General features: G+C 41.2%; 1 protein-coding gene and 1 long non-coding RNA gene across 4 annotated transcripts in view; both read right to left on the minus strand.

Moving 5' to 3' along the window:
• Positions 1-568: 568 nt before the first annotated feature.
• Positions 569-3,913, minus strand: LOC121644876. The gene is made up of 2 exons (XR_006011324.1): positions 2,273-3,913; positions 569-2,231 (listed from the first exon to the last, which is right to left on the minus strand). It is a non-coding gene; the product is annotated as an uncharacterized LOC121644876 (long non-coding RNA).
• Positions 3,914-7,228: 3,315 nt separating this feature from the next.
• Positions 7,229-20,138, minus strand: part of dlgap1a (discs, large (Drosophila) homolog-associated protein 1a) — a 99,308-nt gene continuing 86,398 nt past the window's right edge. For all 3 annotated transcript variants that reach the window (XM_041991601.1, XM_041991600.1, XM_041991599.1), the window contains exons 7-15: positions 18,528-18,653; positions 18,158-18,316; positions 17,110-17,192; positions 16,009-16,054; positions 15,182-15,463; positions 13,156-13,288; positions 12,818-12,909; positions 11,393-11,545; positions 7,229-7,750 (exon numbers count right to left, since the gene is read on the minus strand). In XM_041991601.1, the coding sequence (XP_041847535.1) occupies positions 7,526-7,750; positions 11,393-11,545; positions 12,818-12,909; positions 13,156-13,288; positions 15,182-15,463; positions 16,009-16,054; positions 17,110-17,192; positions 18,158-18,316; positions 18,528-18,653 (1,299 nt within the window). In that variant the 3' untranslated portion in view covers positions 7,229-7,525. The remainder of the gene's footprint in view (positions 7,751-11,392; positions 11,546-12,817; positions 12,910-13,155; positions 13,289-15,181; positions 15,464-16,008; positions 16,055-17,109; positions 17,193-18,157; positions 18,317-18,527; positions 18,654-20,138) is intronic.

Raw genomic sequence — 20,138 nt, forward strand, 5'->3', positions numbered from 1 at the left:
CAACTTATCATTAACCAGTTTCTCCATGGGGTCAAAGCAGGTGTTAATCAGATTTGAGAGAACATCAATGACGTCTTTATCACAACCGTTGCCGCTTTTCCCCTCAACTGTTAGCGTTTTACCTGTGAGCTGGTTCTTTACATGGGGACCCCTCAGGTGAAAGAGGCAGGGGTGGGAAATCTTCTTCGCCCGAGAATATTGTGTCTTGTTTAGCATTAGCCATTTTGGTGTAGTCGTGTCCCGCGCCCGCATCAACAGTGCTGTTGCTAGTAGCCGGGTTTTTGCTCTCTTTAGAGGCTCTTTTCCTGTCTCGAGAAAACATTGGATTTCTTTTTAGTTTATACCTGCAAACAATGCTAAGTAGCGTCTAACTAAAACTTTTCCATAACATTTTAGAAAGTTTGGCACGACAGGGTGAAAAAGAGCGTCCGCTCAAGCCGCCATCTTGGTCCATTTCTTTGATATATCAGCATCAGACTGTACACTCTGTGAGATCAGCAGGTTTCAGTCCACCATGGACCCACATCATGCATCCCATCGGCGCTTTATTTAGAGATGAGTCGAGGAAAAATGTTGATAATTGATTTTATTATGGGTTCATCGATAGTTATGGACATATAATAATCTCTTTACATTACAATGTAAGATTAGGGGAGCATGACAGATCACTTGAACAGAATTTCATAGTTTAAAAAAAATCAAGAAAAAAGAGAATAAATAAACCAAATACAAGTTTTCAAATTAGATATAGATTTATATGTACGAATATTGTGTCTGCATGCGTCATGAAACACCCTCATCATTTTCTGTACAAACACAAGAAATCGGTCGCAGGTATGAGTTCATCTACAGAAGGACTATATGCAGCTACAGGATCATACTGAGGAAAGGCCCGATATAGAAAACAAGGAAGCACTTCATGGACACTTCACACACACAACGCTTCTCCACGTGGTCATTTATATAAACCTTATACGACACACACACACACACACACACACACACGTCTGGCAGATTCCCATCTCTTCCTGAGGAAACAGAGCCGCGTGAAGCTGATGAGCTGGTTGGAGTTGCAGGTGAAATATTCTGGATCCGTTTCAACCCAGTTTCAGTTTCCGGTCAAAAAATAGATTTTCTTATCACAAAATGTTGTGTTTGTCTTCTTTTATGGTAAATTACACATTTTCTGCAGCTTAATGGACTGATTGTAAACACTTTACAGTTTTCTATTTTTTCCTAAAGAAATATGACCTGAAACATCATCAGGACAGATCTTCATCCAAAGGCTCAGGTCAGATTGCAGCTGTTTTACATGTAATAATAATAATAATAATAATAAAAATAATAACAATAAAAATAATAATATAATAAAAATAATAATAATAACAACAATAATGATCATAATAATGAATAATAATAGGTCAGATGGAGTAAAACAGAGGTTTTGAGGGAGTTTGATCATGTGAAATTCAACGTGTTTTTAGGTTTTATGGGACAGTAAGTGACAGAGTTTTAAGCAAATCTGTGAACTTTCACCAGAAAGTCTCAGATCTGGATTATTTGGATTATATCTGGTCACAGCAGAGGCTGCAGGACGCCTCAACACTGCCATGGGAAGCTGATCAACGACTCCCAGCAGTCCAATCAAAAGAGAGCTTTTTTGGTGATCAGAAAATGATAAAAGTTCATTGACAGATGTGACTGTGAGAGCAGTACGGTTATACTAGAACCCCCCAGATGAAGACGTCCCTGAAGAACACGAAGAGGAACCGAGATCAGGATGTTTGTCAGTTAACTCTCTCACATCAGAGGAAAATACAACGGCTGCAGGACGTTTGATCTCGGTGATTTCAGAGCTCTGAGAACAGAATCGCTAAACTGGCAAACATGATGGAAAAGAAGACAAAACCCTCCACAGAGAAAACAGAAAAGCTAGATCCTTCCTGGAGGGGACATAAAGGATGGATACACCAAGGAGGAGCATCTTCATCATCAGTTTGGCTTTTATATGCAGCTTCATCATTTCTGACTGAATCTTTACTAAAATCTGCTAATGTTTCAGCTCGTGTTTATGCAGAAATGAAAAGAAACCTGTAGAAATATTTCAGGTTTATGTTATGCAACTTCATTTTTATGACGTCCAAACCAGCAGAAAATAGATTTTCTGTTTAGTTTCCAGTGAAGGAGCCCTGGAACCGTGTGATCACATGACTCATCAAAAATCAGGTGGTCTTTTTGTTTGTGAGTCTGACCTTTTCTCCTCCTTTTGAACCTGCATCAGACCCAGTAAAACCACAACTGGGTACTGGTCGCTGCTTTGATGGGACTGGACAGATGGAGGTCCTGGTTTAGATGGAGGTTTTCCTTCCTGGTCCTGGTTCAGATGGAGCCTTTCCTTCCTGGTCCTGGTTCTGATGGAGGTTTTCTTCTCCACTGCCTGCTTCTGCAGCTCAGGTTGGCAGATTGAATGAAAGAGATCTGATCCAACCCGCTGGTTTCCTTAGCAGGTCATTAGCAACTGGTTTATATGAACCAGTCATTGTGAGTTGGAATAATGTGGGTCATTTAATTTATAATTACTGGACTAGAATTAATTGGATTGAGTCTGTAAAAGTATCTTGAAATGACTTTGTTGCTGTATAAATAAAGCTGAATTGAATTGAAGAGCACCACCTTCATCATTTGACATGTAGTTTAGTCAGTTTTACTTTCTAACTGTCCGTTGATGATCTCTGTTAGAAGAGCCTGTTCTGCTGAGCACCGTTAGCTCGGTCCTTCCCATCTGCTGCTGATCCGAAGTCAGCCGCTCATTTCCCTGTTTCCAGATTCCTCCATTCATGCTGAGCCATGACGTCAACATGCAGACACACACTCGTCTTTTAACTGCCCACAGCTCCGTTTGCAGCAAAGTTCCTAAAGTTTGCATAATCAGAAGCCATGGGCCAAGTTTTCCTTCAGTCAGTCAGTCGACAGAGGTAGATTTACTGGTTTTGCATGGAGCTGAGCTTTCAGAGAGGTCTCTCCGAAGAAACATAAAAACTTCACTGTTGACATTTGAAGTCACTTTGAATCCTCTAACAGGTGTTGCCGAGGTGTAGTCACCTCCGTTGTAGACTGGACATTTTTCAGCTGATCTTTTTTAAATGTTTTTCTTTTAACATCTGACCTCTCTGACCTTTGACACTGTGCATCTCCAACCATCAGACCAGCGGCTTCATTCCAACATGATTATAACGTCTGACACTGTAAACGGATGACTCTGTTTATGCTGTTCACACCTCATACTTCCCTCCAAACTCACAGGAAACACACTTGCTACTGGGACGGAAAAATCGATAAAAAGATGGTTCTGTAAATAACAAACAAACTCACTCATCAGCTATGGCCCTTTCCCCTTCATAAGACAAGTATTTCACATTAAATATGGCTCACTGTTAGTGTTACTCTCATAATCATTTAAACACAGAGGTAATAAGATGCTGTACACACGCACACACACACACACACGCACACACACACACACACACACACATTTACTCTTCATAAAAGAAGTAAACGAATACAGATTTCTTTCATCAACATCCTCATCAGAAGCTTCTGAGTTCTTTTGATCTCCAGATTGTTGTTTGTGAGGAACCAGCAGCGGTCCTGCCGGGTCAGTCGTAGAACTGGAAACACCAGAACTGGTTTCCACTGTCCCTGTTTAACCCATTCAGACCTGGAAAAATAAAACCTGAAGGTTTCCTGGAAAAGTTGAAACATTTCACTATCAGAAGAAGAAATCATCAGAAAGGTTCAGCCTTCTGCTTTTATGTTCAAGACTGGCTTTAGCCTCGGGTTTATCAATATTATTGACAAACCAGTTTCCAAACAAGTTGTAACATGTAAACAAAATCAGAATTCAATCATTTCCTGCATCAGATTCACTATCAGCTCATATTTTCCATCAGATGGTAAAATGTCTCGGTTTCATCATCTGACATGTTGTTTATCTTCTACTGGGAATAAAAAATGAGTTGATGAGGTTAATAAATCATTGAATTCGGTTTTGTTTTACATGTTATTTTTCTTTTGGATTTGTAATAGGGAGAATTAGAAAAGTTTTGATGCATCTCTTTAGTATTGGGAGGTAAAATGACGAAGGTCATAATGGGTTAAACCAGATCTGGAAAGTCCTCTAATCTCATTTTAATTCTCTGATCAGAAAGTCCAGAAGTGTAGTAGGAGCAGGAGGCAGCTTCACATCAGTGTTGACTTGCGATTCAATGCTATCACCATCACATATTTCCCATGATGCAATCTGAAAAATGTTTTTTACTATTCAGAGTGACAACAACAGAAATGATTATTTTGATTCCAACCACCCGCTTGGATCAATTTTAACATTTTCAATTCCAGAGTCAAAAGCTTCAATTAGATTATTACGACTGTGCTTCACTGCACCTTCTCAAGCCTCAAAAGTTCAAGTTTCAAATGAAACACAAATGTGTTTTTTAGGCGGTGAGTACATTGGTGGTGGATAAAAAACTTATTTCTTCATTGTCTCAGGTCACAAAGGCATTCATTAAATCAAAAATTTGCTCACAGATTAATAAATGGCCATCGTATTTATCAGAAAGCGTCTCTTTATGAAGAGGTTGCACATCACTTGATGGAGCTGCTGCTGTACATTTCTGTATTTTCTTTCCAACATTTCAAACGGAACAGAAGGACACAGGATGTACAGAAAAACTAGAACTTCCTGTTTGTCTCTGCCTCTTTTAAAGAATAATCTAAAATAGCACAAAAAAAGTGGTACCATGAAGGCAGACGGCAGATGTGAAAGCCTGGTCACAGTCCAGCTGCAGGGAATTATCAGAGCAGGTGAAAGATGCATTTACTGTCCCGACTCCCGAAAGGATTCTGCAGCGTTCACAACTAAATCTGAACACTTTCTGATGTTGGTGAACGCTTTGGTCCAAGTTTCGCCTCTGTGGGATGTGGGGTCGGCATCGTTTGATGTGACCAGGCCTTCAGTCGCTGCAGCTGAAACCTATGAAGCACATCTGGTGACATCAGAAGAAAATATACTATATATCCTGGCTATGTGTATTAACATGTTAACAACTTGTGTTGGAAGTAAATTTGTCTCATCAGAGTTAGAATTTTGCTGGCTAAAACATGTGCCACATGACCTACAGAGAATAGCTTGATAGGATGGCGGACTGATGACATCCAGCATCGACTTCTTATTCTTGTGACAGAATGTTGACAATAATTCTGATGGAGAATTAAATGGTCTTTTAAACTTGAGCAATTCAAATATTTTTTATTTAAAATATTTAAACTTCAGTTCAGGACTCTTGAGATTTCAAACACGTGCTAGTAACATCTGACCACCACTTTATATATTTTCTATGGATGTCACCAGACGGTCTCCATAGCAACTAGCCAGAAACTGGACATAACATACATAATGATGTGAGACTTGTTCAGACTTCAACATTTTGCCCATCATGAAAACTTCATTCTCAGGACTGCAGACCTTTACCTAACTCCTGATCTCTTCAGCTTCTAAGTTCTGGATTTAAAGTCATTTATGTCCAAGTCTTCCCAAAAATACAGCTTCCAGATGTGTCTGTGTTTAAACAGCCAGAAGAAGCTGTTATCTGTGACATTTGTCAAACTCATATAAACATTCTCTACTGATGATAAAATATGAAATCAGACCAATATTTGAACTAAATGGACATCATGGAATCAGCATTTCATCCTGACTCCACTTCATCAGCTGTGTAACACTCTCACCACTTCCATAAAAATCACTATCACCACAGAATATTGCTTCAATCTAAATATACCTTGTAAAAGACGAGTCAGTTTCAAATTCAAGAAGAAGAAAGGAAAACCAAAGAAAAAGAAATATGTGACCTGTGCACAGATGGTGAAACAAAAACCCATTTCACTTCATTTTTTCATGTATTCCCCTCGACACAGCGACAGTATCAGCACTTTGTTACTCACTGGATGGCTTTCTGTGTAATACGAAGAAACCTAAAACCAAAGTTTATTTACAAGTGACTGAATGATTTTTGTAGTTTTGGACATCAAAAGCAGTTCAGAAAGGAATGTATCATCTGCAGACGAGTTGTAGAAAACCAGGTGATGGCTCCTGTTTCACGGCCAGTTCAGCAGTTGAAATGAAGACAGAAAAAGAAATGAAAAGATGCCCAGAACTATAAAAATATGTCATGTCTGCAAAGCAACAGAAATTTTCTTTTTCATCAGGCTCCACCTGAAGAGCAAGCAAATCCATGAAGTGGTTCAGTTCCATAAAGAACTGATGGAGAGTGGAGGCGGAGAGGAAGATTAAAGATGAATCATTCTCTTCTCCAGAGGGAAGAGAGAAACCCTGTTTTTATATTACACCAGCCTGCTGTGTTTATATGGCCAGAGGACCTGAAAGAACCACCTGCCTTACTATGTTCATTATGTGTGAGTGTTAACCAGCATGTGTGTGATTGTCCGTCACCTCCGTATGAGTGTTTGTTCCAGGCTTGGTTTGTTCCATCATGTTCAGGATCGTGTTGAGCCTCCTGCTTGAACAGCTGGTTTCCTCCTGCTTCACCTGGTTCATGCTAACATTTAGGTTCTGACATTAAACGCTGAAAACAGGTCTGTCCTTCTGAGATTCAGTACAATGCAGCTTTATTTGTAGAATGCCAATTTACAACAAAGTTATCTCGAGGTATACAAACATAATCAATTCAAACCAGTTATTGTGACCTAGTTAAACCAAATCCACATTAGTCCAGTTTGTTAGCCAATTTATATAAATAATCCCCTACCTGAGAAACCAAAACCTTTTAACAGGGAGAACCAGAATCAGGAAGGAAAACCTGGCTTAGGGAGGTTTTCCCATCTGCCTGGACCAGTTGGGGCGGAGATGAACCAGACCTGACAGACTTTTAAAGTCAGTGCTGAGCTCAGCAACAATTCTGGTTCAGGTCATCTTCAGACTTTCCTTCCTGAAGAATCTGGCTTGATTCATCCTTTAGTCCTGCTGCTATAGGCTGAGGCTGCTGGGAGACGTCCCATGATGCACTGGGCTCCTCCTATCTGGCATTGTTGTCATTCATTTGTGTTTCTCTTCTTCTTTCTCTGCAGGAATCCCTGGATTAGAGTTCTGCTGCTGGTTCACCCCTCTTTCCTGTCCTCTCCACCCCCAACCGATCCAGGAAGATGGCCGTCCTTCCTGGTTCTGGTTCTGATGGAGGTTGTCCTTCCTGGTTCTGGTCCCACTGGTTTCCTCAGATAGGTTTGTATGAATTGGTTGATATGAACACAGTTATCATAAATTGGATTTATGTGGATCTTATGATGGACTTGTCATGGATTTGAGATGACTTTGTTCTGTAAACTGGAACTGTATAAATAAAATTGAATTGAACTTTTTGTCTAAACAGAAATATCTTCATAGCTCAGTGTGGACAACCACGCATGTGTTGTGCAGGGTGTTTGCAGGTGTGCGGTCCCATCAGTGTCCTCATAACCTGGTCTGAGCCTCGGGGATGTAGATCTCGATGCTGTCGGCGCTTTCCGTGGCTGAGTTCTGCCGTACGGACGCCGCTCTCTTGGCCGCCATCAGGCGTTTCCGTGCTTCCTGCCGCTGCTTCTCTGAGCTCTCTAGTGAGCGGTCTCTGGCCAGAGGTGGGTGATGGGGGGGGCCTTTGTGGGGCTTTTTTGGCACTGGGGGTGGGAGTCGCCTCTCCTGGTAAGAGAGAATGAGGGTGGGAGGGGTGGGAGGGTTCAGGAAAAAGACATGCATTTGTTTGTTTCTGTGTGTGTGTGTGTGTGTGTGTGTGTGTGTGTGTGTGTGTGTGTGTGTGTGTGGTGCCTGGATTAAGTGCAGTCTTTGGTTTAATCTGATGCTCAACATTTAAAATATATTTACACCTGGCTGGAGTCATAAAGGAACCGGGGCTCATTCGGCTCGGATTATCTCATCACCAGGTGACACTGATGTCACCAGACAGGCAGAACTTTGCCAGTTCTGGTCTTTGGTTCTGTATGTTTGTACTGTGTTAGCATCAAGTCATACAGAGACACACTTCATACAAGAGCTGACCAACAGTGAAGACTTCTTCTGTTTTTGTTTTTTGTTTTTTTTGCTGGTAAAATGGCGCCATCTTGTGGTGGTAATGTGTCATTATCACCAGGCACTGCTTTAATTTCTTACTATTAAATTAAACGAACCATCCCTGATATTTATATATCTGTGTTTCTCTTGTCTGAATGTGTTTTGTATTTCCTGCTCAGTTTTGGCATTTTCCTGTTTTTAAATGTTTAAGGAAAAACACGCCTGGTGGCGGGATTTCTCATGTTTACTGACCTGTATGTTTTAGCAGCCATGTAGAAAAGCCATTAGCTGCAGCTATCCAGACTTGTAATTGTGATAGATATCTTTTGATAATATAATGTAGTTATAGTCCATTCATCTGTCTTTTTGTGGAAGCAATGGTTTGGTTTGCCTTCAACTGCTCTGTGCTTCACCAATGAAGTGTTTGCTCAAACTCATAATTCTTCCTTCTGTGATCTGCTGTGTCAACAAAAAATATATGAACTGCGCAGTAATATCAGCCACAGACTCATCTGTTTGTCTGTTTTTGCAGCAGGGACACACAAAACATGAAGCCACACATGGTGAGATGGCTGCAGTCAGCGGTAAGAAGGAAAAGCTGGAGGAAGCATGGATGGGTGGATGGAAAGACAGACATGATGGATCCATGGAGGCCCAGACGGGTCAAGGCCCTGTGGTGCTGTTGGCATTGCTGTTATGCAGATTGATGTGTGTCTGTTTGCAAGCGCCTTCACTGTCAACACAGAGAACAAAAGAAAGAAAAAGACAAGGATGAGAGCGGATGAGGAAGCAATGCAGAGTCAGAGCAGACAGAGCTGAACGAGAGCGGGATTTACAGGATCATCTGTATCGCCATGGACGCCATGCAACAATATCACAAACAAGACTGTCATGTGTCACATGTCTGGATGAAAGGTCTTCTTAGGCCCTGTTTTATTCACCACCATCATTAGAAACCTAAAGACGATGTTGTTCTGTCAACATTTCAGTATCTATCTGTCCTGAATTTCCTTGCCCAGAGTCCGTTACTTCCTCTCTGATTGACAACTAATATGTGGGAATGAACAACTGCCTGATCATCATCATCAACAGCTGGAATTAAACATCACATCAGCATCACTCCCAAACTGTTAAAACAAAAAGTCACCAACAGCCTTACTGTGGTCTAGGGATGCACTGATTCTGCATTTTTACAAGCCGAGTATAAGTACTTACATTTGAGTATTTGCCGATACCAAGTACGGATACAAGTACTGATGAAGCCCATTACAGTTCGCTGGTAAAGAGTGTGAACCAGATGCGACCACTGCGTGGTGATATATCATATGAGCCATCCTGCAGCATCCTCTAAATGTGAGGCTGGAAAACTGTCCCAATCTTCGTAAATAAGGAGGGTAACATGGTTTTTTGGCGGATTCTGTTCATCGCTGTGACAAAACATCTACATGCCCAAAAATGACTGCATCCATTTTATGTACAGCACTTCGTCATTTTGAGTAATAACTTTGGTAAATAGAATTAAATTAAAGTTTTAGGTAGAAGAGAAAAATTTAAATGATAGAAAAAGTCAAATAAAAAGAAGAATCAATGATTGTGATTGTCATTTTAAGGCAGCTATAACTGCACAAAGCGAGCACTGATCATCATCAAGTCTGATTATATTTTAATCCCAGAACTGATCCAGTAAACAGTCAGGAGGGTTTATCGAATGCTGGGACGAACTGCTCGGCCTCAGTCGCTGACACGGGAGTCGTCCTGCTGGGTGATGGGCAGGCTGGGGGGTTCAAGAGAGATGGCTTCAATCCATCATGTAAAGGGAGGACATCACTTTCTTATATTCCTTCCTCTGGTCAAGCACCTCCAGGAGTAATCTTCATCAACCCTGAAGGAATGACCCTGATAAAGCGGCATACCTCTTCTCCCAGCCTCCCGGACCAGCCGTTCCCTTCTCTGGAAGAGGTGAAAGCAGAGGATAACAAGTCCTGGCTTTGGTTTGAGGGTGGCGCTGCAGTGATCCCAGTCCAGTTCAGGTGTGGAAGAGAACATTTTGTCACGACCTCTTGCAGAAGTTTCAGAAAGACCTGCGTAGGTTGTGGACCTTCAATCCCCTCAATCAGCCGAACAGTGCAGCGCCTTCTTCTGCCCTCCAGGTCAGTTAGCTTAGCCCTTAGCTTCCTGTTATCAGTTTGAAGCTGAGTGCATAAAGTTTTTGGAAGGACGTCTTGAGCTCGGTTAGCAGGGCCAATCTGTGGTCAGCTAGGAGTGCTATAAAGCCGCGTTTAATAACATGGGCATCGAACCTCTGACTTTTCACCTGGTTTAATGCATTTTAAAAATGCATGTCAATTCCACCGATTAACCTCTTCACATTAACCTGTTAAGTTTGACAGCACTAGTTGTTTCATATGGGTATCGGTTTTGTAGTATCGAAGCACTTTACGGGGTCAGCATCAGTGCATCCCTACTATGGCTGTTCTGCATCTGTCACAGGTAAAACACAAACGTTCACCTCTGCCCTAATTGAGTATAATATTCAATAAATGACATATTGGAGCAGTTTTTAATCTCAAGACCAGCATCTCCGTATGGATCTGGATTGTTGTGGTCTGTGGTGGAAAATGAGCTGGTTCATGCCTGGACTGGGTCTGACAGGGTCAAACGTGACTATTTACTGGGCTGAAAAGGTCACCACCTGTCATCCCACCGACTTTTTATAATATTTCCTCTTCTAAAGATCTGTTAACAGTTTCTTTTAAGGAAGCTTAAGTTCTTAATTTGGTTTTCATTAAAGTAAAGGTGGTCTTACTGTGTTTAAATCTGGCATCAATTAAGTCTAATTGAATAAGTCTGTATAATAATAATAAATTTGGACAAATGACAGTTTGTGTGAATTCTAGATGGAAACATGATCTGGAGCCATGAATCATCCATATTAACCCTTAAAACTCCAAGACACATTTTACTATTTATGCATTGCCTTTATAAATATACATATGTGTATATATATATATATATATATATATATACATATGTATATATATATACATATATTTATATATGTATATATATATATAATCAATATATTATTGAAGCCTTCTAATCCCAGTCAGCATCAGACATGATGTTTCTCAGCTGTCAGATTATGAGGCTAAAATGATGTAAAATGAATGTATAAATAGCAGCATAAAGCAGAAGAAGAAAAACAGAATTTATTACTAATAGAACTTTGTGTGGTGTGTGTGTGTGTGTGTGCGTGCGTGCGTGCGTGTGTACCTTTCTTTCAGGGAGATCAAGGGGTCTCCAGTTGTTGGCCCTGAGCTGGTGGAGCTCATCAAATTTGAGACTTATATTCTCAATAGACAGCTGAAGCATGTCCCAAAACCCAGCCAGGTCTGAGGCCACGGGGCGAGGGTGTGTGTTGGGGTTCTGTTCCAGCAGAAGGACAGAGAACAGTTAGAGGATGAAGACGAAGTAGGTTTCAGCCTCGCTTAACTATGTGAAGAAAAAACTAACAAGTTTGATCCGATCTGCCAGCTGATGTTCATGCTTCAGGATGTTTTCATATCAGATCTTACTCATTCACAGGTTTGTGATTTTTACTCAGATAGTTTCACATGCTGAAGGTTCATAAACTATTTATTTCACATCATAACAGGAACTGTTTACACCTCCCGTTTGTAGCTGCTCATCATTCAACTGAAGTTCAAGACTGCTGCTGATTTGCTGTTGTTAGGCATGAAATACTAAGAATTGCTCATGAGCAGAGGTTCACCACTCTGAGACAAATTGCATCTCTGAAGACTATGAAGACCCCACTGTCTACAGTCTATAATATCAGAAAATTCAGAGAATCTGGAGGAATCTCTGTGTGCATGGGACAAGGCTGGATGCTGGTGATCTTCTGCATTAAAAGCAGACATGATTCTCTACTAGAAACCACTGCATGGACTCAGGAAGACTTCCAGAAACCACTGTCTGTGAACACAGTTCACCCTGAAATCCACAAATTGTCACCCTTTTAAAAATAATGGTCTGAATTGTTTTTTCTAAAAACACTGATTTCCTCTAGGTATTGGTTCAGTTTTTTGTGTTTTTAGAAAACGATATTAATTTTAAGAGGGTTTTAAAATGCAGGTTAAAGCTCTATCATGCAAAGAAGAAGCCAGATGTGAACAGGATCCAGAACCAGTCTTCTGTGAACCAAAGCTCATTTAAAATGGTCTGAAGCAAAGTGGAAACCTGGATGAAAGTGTGAACTAGTTTGTGGAAAACATGGACGGCGTGTCCTGCAGACTGAAGAGGAGAGGGAGCATCCAGCTTGTAAAGAGATGACTTCAGTCTGACAGATTTGGAATGAGTTGGTGAGGAATGAATCAAGATGTTCCATGTGGACTTTTACCAAGAAAACTGAATGCTGGGTTTACGTCAACAAACTATAATTTTAACCGCGTCCAAACTCATGCAAGCAGCTTATTACTATTGCAGTTTATCTGACACATCAGTTTGTTTTCCTGGTGCATTGATCAGGTTGTCAAAGGTCACAATAAAGGAGGGAAATGTTTGGAAATTATTTATTGTGGTTTTATTTCTTAACATCACAAAACCTGTCCTTTTAACAGCAGTGTGAAAACTTTTAGAACCCCTGAACTTTTAAAATTTTATTTAAAGCCTGGTGTCCCGGCTGAATGTTGGACTCACCAGGTTCTCCTCACACAGCTCTCTGAACTGTTGAAACTTCTGCGACATCAGGAGTTCTGCACTTCCCATGGCGCTCCTCATCTTTCCCAGGACTGACAGCACAGACACAGTAAGGGGGAAACTTCACAAACATCTATCAGTTCTTCACAAGATTTTCATCTCCATGCACGTGAACAGAGCATCACCTCATCAGCATCACACAGGAACTATCTGGTTCCTCTAGGAACCAGATAGTTCTACAAAATAGATGCTCTACAAAAGCTTTCCTGGGTCAGACCCTTATTGTTTTACACACTGAAAGCTAAACATGGTTAGCAGATGCTCGGAGGAAGACCTACTTTCGTCAGGCAGGTCGTTCTCTTGCTGGTCCAGCTCCATCTGCCGGCACCAGCCCTCCATGCGGTCGGTCTCGGCCTGCAGCAGCTTCAGGAACCAGCGTCCATCTCTCTGACAGACGGATCTCTGCACCACCTGCTGACAGGAAATCAGTGTTTTCGCTGTCAGAAAGGAGGAAATGTTCTTTGCATTTGATGCTTCTGGCTTATTTTACAATAGTACAGTCCTAATTTTGTTACTTCTTTTCCTCTTTTTATGTGATACACTTTCCTTAAGATGCAAGTTACTTTACTAAAATTGGGAAATTTTTTATTTTGATTATTAAAAGGCTAAATCCTTTTAGAAAATAAATAAATTACAAATGGGGGGCTGGCAGGCCTCACTGAATGTTCACTGAATTATAATTAGTTTAGCTGCTCGTCTTTAGAGTGGATCAGCATGAGAACTTTTTTTTATACTGAACAAGGTGGGAAACCTTTAATGTTCGAATGTTCATGTTTACAATTTTGAATGTATTTACGTTTTTCTGGCCTTTCTTTTTTCTTTTTTTTCACATTTTGCTTGGTTAGCACAGCAGTAAAACACCTAGGCACTTTTTAGAGTATCTAATGTGTACTACGGAGCAAAACAAAGACTGATTTAAAAATTATGAGCTGGAATGTCTTGGGCTGAGGACACCTAACTAAATTAAAACGGGTTATATAGAATCCAACAGATGAAATCAAAAATGATTTTTCTCAAAGAAACACATTTAACACCATCTGACATTAAACGGTTCAGAACAAGATGGACAAGACAAGTAATACCTGCCTGTAAGGGGTTTGTACTTATTTTGACACTCGTAGAATAGTACCTTTTCGGATTATGAAAGAAATGTAAGACATTGTTGGAAGGTATGTAATTATTGAAGGTAGAATTCTCTCCCTGAAATTAAACTTACTGAGTGTATATGGTCCTAATGAGGACAAACTTATTTAGGACTTCTTCCTTAATTTATGCACCTTACAGGAGTCCTTTATAACTGGAGGAGATTTTAACTGCACATTAAGCCTGGTGCTGGATCAATCAACAGGTTATGACAACTTCAAGATGCATACAAGGGAAATATTAAAGTACTATAGATGATCTTAATATGGTTGAAATATGAGCTAAATATGAGTTATAAAAAAAGCGTTATTACTCTTGAGAACCAAATGCAACAAATTTTCTGTTAAAGATAAAGTTGCAAAAACTCTTGTGTAGCTAAAGGCTCATTCATGATCGACACAGAAGACGGATGCACACACAGACAATTTCGTCCATCTTCTGGAGTGGTTACATATGTAATTTGGTCCGTTTTCAGGGAGCTTAGCTATCCATCGCTTGACGCAGAAGACTGACCAATACCACCAGAAATCACAGGGGCAGTGCTGAGCAGAATAGCTGACATGTGACCAGCAAAAGAATCAAACCAGAGAAGAAGAAGAGGATCAGGAAGGAAACAAAAAAGCAGAAGAAGAATGAAGACGAGGACAATTGTAGAAATTGCGCAAGCTTTTGTAGAAAGACTATATGTGAGTGTTTAGGGCGTGGTGGGTGGTTGGAAACAACTTCATAGTGATGCGTTACCGCCGCCAAGCGGTGTCTGAAACTGACGTCGGCTTGCAGGAGAGAACTCTGAACTCAGCTCTGCCCGCTAGTGGAAGAATCGACTTCACAACCACGGCAACGCAAAACACGCATGGAAGTATGAAGACGGTGTAAAATGTGTAAAAGTAGACTTGGTTACACCGCATTTATAGATCCTTTATTGTTGTAACGTGCTGTTATTCTTGTCATCTCTCAAATCTTTTTTTTTCTTTGTTTTTAACGTATTCTTTAGCTAAAATTTTTACTTTATTTTACTGTTTTTATTGTTGTGTTCTTAAATTACGTGCTTGATAAAGTGCTATATAAATGACGTTGAGTTGTTTTTTGGCTCCCAGTGTTCAGGTTGCTAAGATGTTGTAAACTGACTCCACATGAGTAAGCTGGACTGACTGAACACACCTCCAGGATAGCAGAGCTGTTGAAATTGGCATCAAGTGGGTCATCAGTTACACTGTCTATCCACGGGTCTGGAGGGGGGAGGATGGATGGGTCGAAGCCAACATCCTCATAGTCATCAGAGGCACAGGCATGATAGTGGTTCCCTGAGCCCTGAATGCTGACAGTGGAGGTGGCGGCATCACGGGAATATTGTCGAGCAATGGCAACAGGTGACATGACTTCAATGCGAGGGTTTGTGGACTCTAGAGGCGTGTCAAGAAGGTCTGGGAGGTCCAGATCTGCCTGGATGGAAGAAGGAAGAACAATTACTCACTAAAATAAGGAATGCTTGTGTGTCTTTTACCCTTTTATCATTTCTCATTTATCCTTGTGTTTCAGATACAGTCTGGAACATTCAGAACAGAAGGAGGTACTAAGCCATTGAGGTCTGATCACACGACAACTCGCTCCACCTAAACCCCATCTGTGTTTAACTGCTTAGCTGTGTGAAGTGAATCCAATCAGACCCACACTCAGGTCAAGCCATCAGAAACATATCCCAATATCAAACATCACATCACTGTGTTCAAGAACCAGACTTTTACATCCAGCTGACTCTACAGTACAGAGTGAAAGTTAGAAGCTAGCTGAGGTGCACCAGAGCCAATTACTGGATCCACTGTAGTAATACTCTGAGTAAACTAACATCACAGACTTTTGTGAGCTTTTCTTTTCCTTCAGACACATTACTTATTTATTAGATCACTCTTAATGATAAGAAGGCCTATAAAAGCAGCATAGTTTCACTAAGTGGAAGAATTATCAAAAGCCAGCTTGTAGAAGCTTACCTGAACGGCTGCTGTCACACTGTTGGAGCGCTGGAACCGTCGATATCTGAACATCACAAGGAGACACAGTAAATACCTTAAATCAATGTTTATTAAAGACTGATGTTTGTATTGTTACAACAACAGAAATGACTGGATCAAATACAAGGAGAATACCACATGGAAACATCACCATTAAACTGTCTATAACATTAAACTCAGTCATTGTAGCTCAAAACACTTTTAGAATAATTTATTTAAGAACACATTAATATAACACCTCTACATATTTAAGCAGATAATGAATGAACCCATGGCTGCCATGTCTGTGGGTTCCCGTTGGGCTCATGTTTCATGTCTTCCTTGGTTCAGATTGTCGATCTTGTTTCCTGTTCTGTTTTATTGAGTTTTCCCCGTTGTATGTTCAGTCAAGTTTGCTTCCTGTTCATTACCCACCTGCTCCTCATTTGCAGTTTTCTCCGTCTATAAATACTTGTTGGTTTCTTTTGTTCACTGCCCGATCCCTATCATTCCATGTCCATCCAAGTATTCCTTGTGTTCATGTGCACCAACCATGTGCATTCTCATGTGCGCACAACTGATGCAGGAGATGGACGAAAGTGTCCATCTGTCTGCATATCCGTCAAGTATAAATGGGCCTTTAATTGTCATTAGGAGGGGCTCATTGAGAAAATCTGCCAAAGTTCAGTAGTGGGGCATTAAAGCAGCATTCAGTCATGTTAGAGTCATTAGAGAGATTTGTTCCAGCAGCGTGTCTGTAAAACATATGATTCTGCATGCTCTGTATTCCTTGTTGGCTACTCCAGCTCATCCATTTTGTTTGCTAGCAACCTCACATTTCTCAGAACATTGGAAGAAATGCTTTGAATTTCCTCCTCTTTTCTCTCCTTCTTGTTCCTGCCCTGCATGATCTTTGCTTCCTCTTCAGCTTATATAAGATCTAGCGTGTCTATTTTGATCATTAGCCGGTTTTTTGGAGAAATTAACCAGTTGATCCTGCTGGTAAACAACTCCCATCCCACTGCTCACTTCTAAGCTCATGGCTGCAGCTGTTATGTTTGAAAAAGAACTAGTAAATACTGAGGAAAATGGCTGCCTCACCCTCTGTCATCCTCCACTTGCACCCCTACAGAGGTGAACTTGGATGGGTCCTCTGGATCTGGGAACTCCTCTGGTCCATCCACCTACATGTCACAATATAAATTATCAAATAAGTAGAACTTTAAAAACATTGTCAAATAAGCAGAATCCTTTTAGATTGTTTTTAATGTAATGAAGAAACAACAGTAGAATTTACAATCATAGTGAAAAATCTGTAAACTTTTGGTCTAAAATAGAGTGAAATCAAAGCTTATGACTTATTTTTCCATCCATCTTCTGCCACTTATCCAGAGTCGTGTCGCGGGGGCAGCTGCCTAAGTAGGGAAACCCAAACTTCCCTCTCCCCGGTCACATTCACCAGCTTATCTGGGGGGATCCCGAGGCGTTCCCAGGCGAACTGCGAGATGTAGTCCGTCCAGCATATCCTGGGTCTTCTCCGGGGCCTCTTTCCGGTGGGACGTGCCTGGAACACCTCACTAGGGAGGCGTCCAGGAGGCATCCTAACCAGATGCCGGAGCCACCTGAGCCGCCTTCCTAAGCCGCCACCTTACCATGGTGGAGCAGTTTGCTTGTCCTGATGATCCTAGTGGCTATGTTGTCTGGGGCTTTATGCCCCTGGGAGGGTCACACATGGCAAACAGGTGTCTAGGGGAGGGACCAGACAAAGCGCGGTTTAAAAGCACCCCTGATGACAAATGACGGACCCAGGATTCCCTTGCCCAGACATGGGTCACCAGGGCCCCCCTCTGGAGCCAGGCCTGGAGGTGGGGCACGGAGGCTAGCGCGTGGTGGTTGGGCCATTGCCCATGGGCCTCGGTCGGGCTCAGCCTGAAAAGGTGACATGGGCCTCCCTCCCGTGGGCTCACCACCTGCAGGAGGGGCCATAGGGGTCAGGTGCAGTGTGAGCTGGGCAGCTGCCGGAGGCGGGGACCCTGGCAGTCTGATCCTCGGCTGCAGAAGCTAGCTCTACGGACTTATTTTTATTCAGCAAAATAAACAGACATGTTAAAGTCTGAACGTGTTTTTTTCACTGTACAGGTATGAATACCTGGATGCCTATGGAGAGACATTTGCCCTTCCTGAATGCTTCTTTCCTGTATTCATCCCGGCGGTCTTCCACAACCGTCCCCCTGCTCAGGACTGAGGAGTTGGGGGTGCTGACCGTGATGGTGCTGTTACTGACATGCTGACTGGCTGGTCCGTGGATCTGCAAAGGTATGAACACAACAAATATTAAGCCCTGTGATAAAACATTATTCATTATCACATTCAGAATGTGGTGTATAAAGAGTTATTTCTTAAATCTGAAAATATATTTGAGTTTTTTTCACCAAGTTATAGTCAGCTTACTGCAAGTTATAAATGTTTGACACAAAGACAAATGTTTTTCCTTTAAAAATGTATCTGAAAGCACAAACCTGAGCATTAGCAGCTTCTATAGCAGCTGTGAGGGCCTTCATGCTGTCGATGCTTTCTGTTGAATTACTCAGCCCTGACTGGATGGTCATGTCACCTCTGGGTCCTTCCTCTTCCATGTATGCATCCTGGTTGGTTTTACAGGATTTAGAAAGCTACAGTCAAGATGAAGTCCTTACTTCACTGTTAATATTAAACCATATCATTTCTGACATTTTAGGTTTACATTAAAATTAAGACGGTTTGGAGAAGAATCAACATCAAAGAATGTTTGGACTTGTGTTTGATTATGCAAATAAGACCTTAAATAAACACATGACAGATCACACCGTCTCATTAATAACTGAACAACTAAAAGTCAGAATCAATGTGGCAAAACTGGGCCTATCCTTACTGTTTCCATGCAGAGAGACAGTGTCATCATCAAGGAGTTGCTGATCAATACACTGATTGACTAATCATCATCAGTATGAACTCCTACAGAAATTATGTCTATTTGCTGCTCTGCAGCATTCAGGTGTGTGTTAACAGAATGCTAAGGAGGAAAGAAATATAATTATAAGGATTCCAAACTATCTGGAATCCATCATTCTACAGAAAGATTATTCATACATGGAAAACATTCAAGACGTTCGACAATCCTCCAGGAGTGGAGGTCCCGGCAAGTCAAAACCTAACTTGACAAACAAGTCAGGTGGTCAGGAGTGTCTTCTTTCACTTACAAGCATGGAAGATTAAGCCATACTTACCCAAAAATGAGAAGGGTTGAAAAGGTGGTTAATCTGTTAATCATGTCTCATTTAGATTATTGTAACACCCTTTAATATGGTAAAGCATCTCTCCACCGTCTCCAGCTGCCCTAAGGTTAACTGGAAAGAGACTTTTTGACCATATTGCCCCCGTCCTTGCTGAGTTTCACTGGCTTTCCATGAGTTATAGGGTCCAGTTTAAAATTTTCTTACTAGATTACAAGGTGCCAATGGAATTGGCTCTTCTGCATTTGTCAGAGCTTCTAAGCAACAATCGTCTGAGTCCTAGTCGAGATGGTCAGTTATAGTAGGTCTTTGTTCTTACTTTTAAGTGTCTTAATCTATTTGTGTTTGTTTAATTAAACTATGGCTTAGCTGTTTTTTGGGGGGGTTTTTTGCTTTCTTTTTTGTGTGTGTTTATTGTTGTGCTGCGCAGTTGTGTGTGTCGCTGTAAACGTGCTGTAGAAATAAACTTGAAGAGTGGAGACAATTCCTCTACAAACATTTTTCCACATTGATTCTCACTTTTAGTTTCGGTTCTGTAAGTAATGACCAAGCGACAACCTCTGGTGGTAAAATGTGAAGCCTATGCCGAAGTGCAAAAAATTGCAGTTCCCCCCTCATCCATCCCCCTCATTTGGCTGGCTCTAAAACAGAACAAATCCCCATAGACTCCCATGTTAAAAAGACAGACTTCACAGTAGAAATAAACATGTTTAAATCCTGGTACAAAAATCCATTTTAGGATTAATAGGTCAAGTTTACCTTCATGACAACTGTGAGGGGGGTGAATTTTCTTCTAACTCATCCGGTTGGATGTCTATTAATCTTGAAATTCGGCATAATTAGGGGCGTGTCCTTTTG

Source organism: Melanotaenia boesemani, chromosome 8 (genome assembly GCF_017639745.1).
Source record: "Melanotaenia boesemani isolate fMelBoe1 chromosome 8, fMelBoe1.pri, whole genome shotgun sequence".
Taxonomy (NCBI): Eukaryota; Metazoa; Chordata; class Actinopteri; order Atheriniformes; family Melanotaeniidae; genus Melanotaenia; species Melanotaenia boesemani.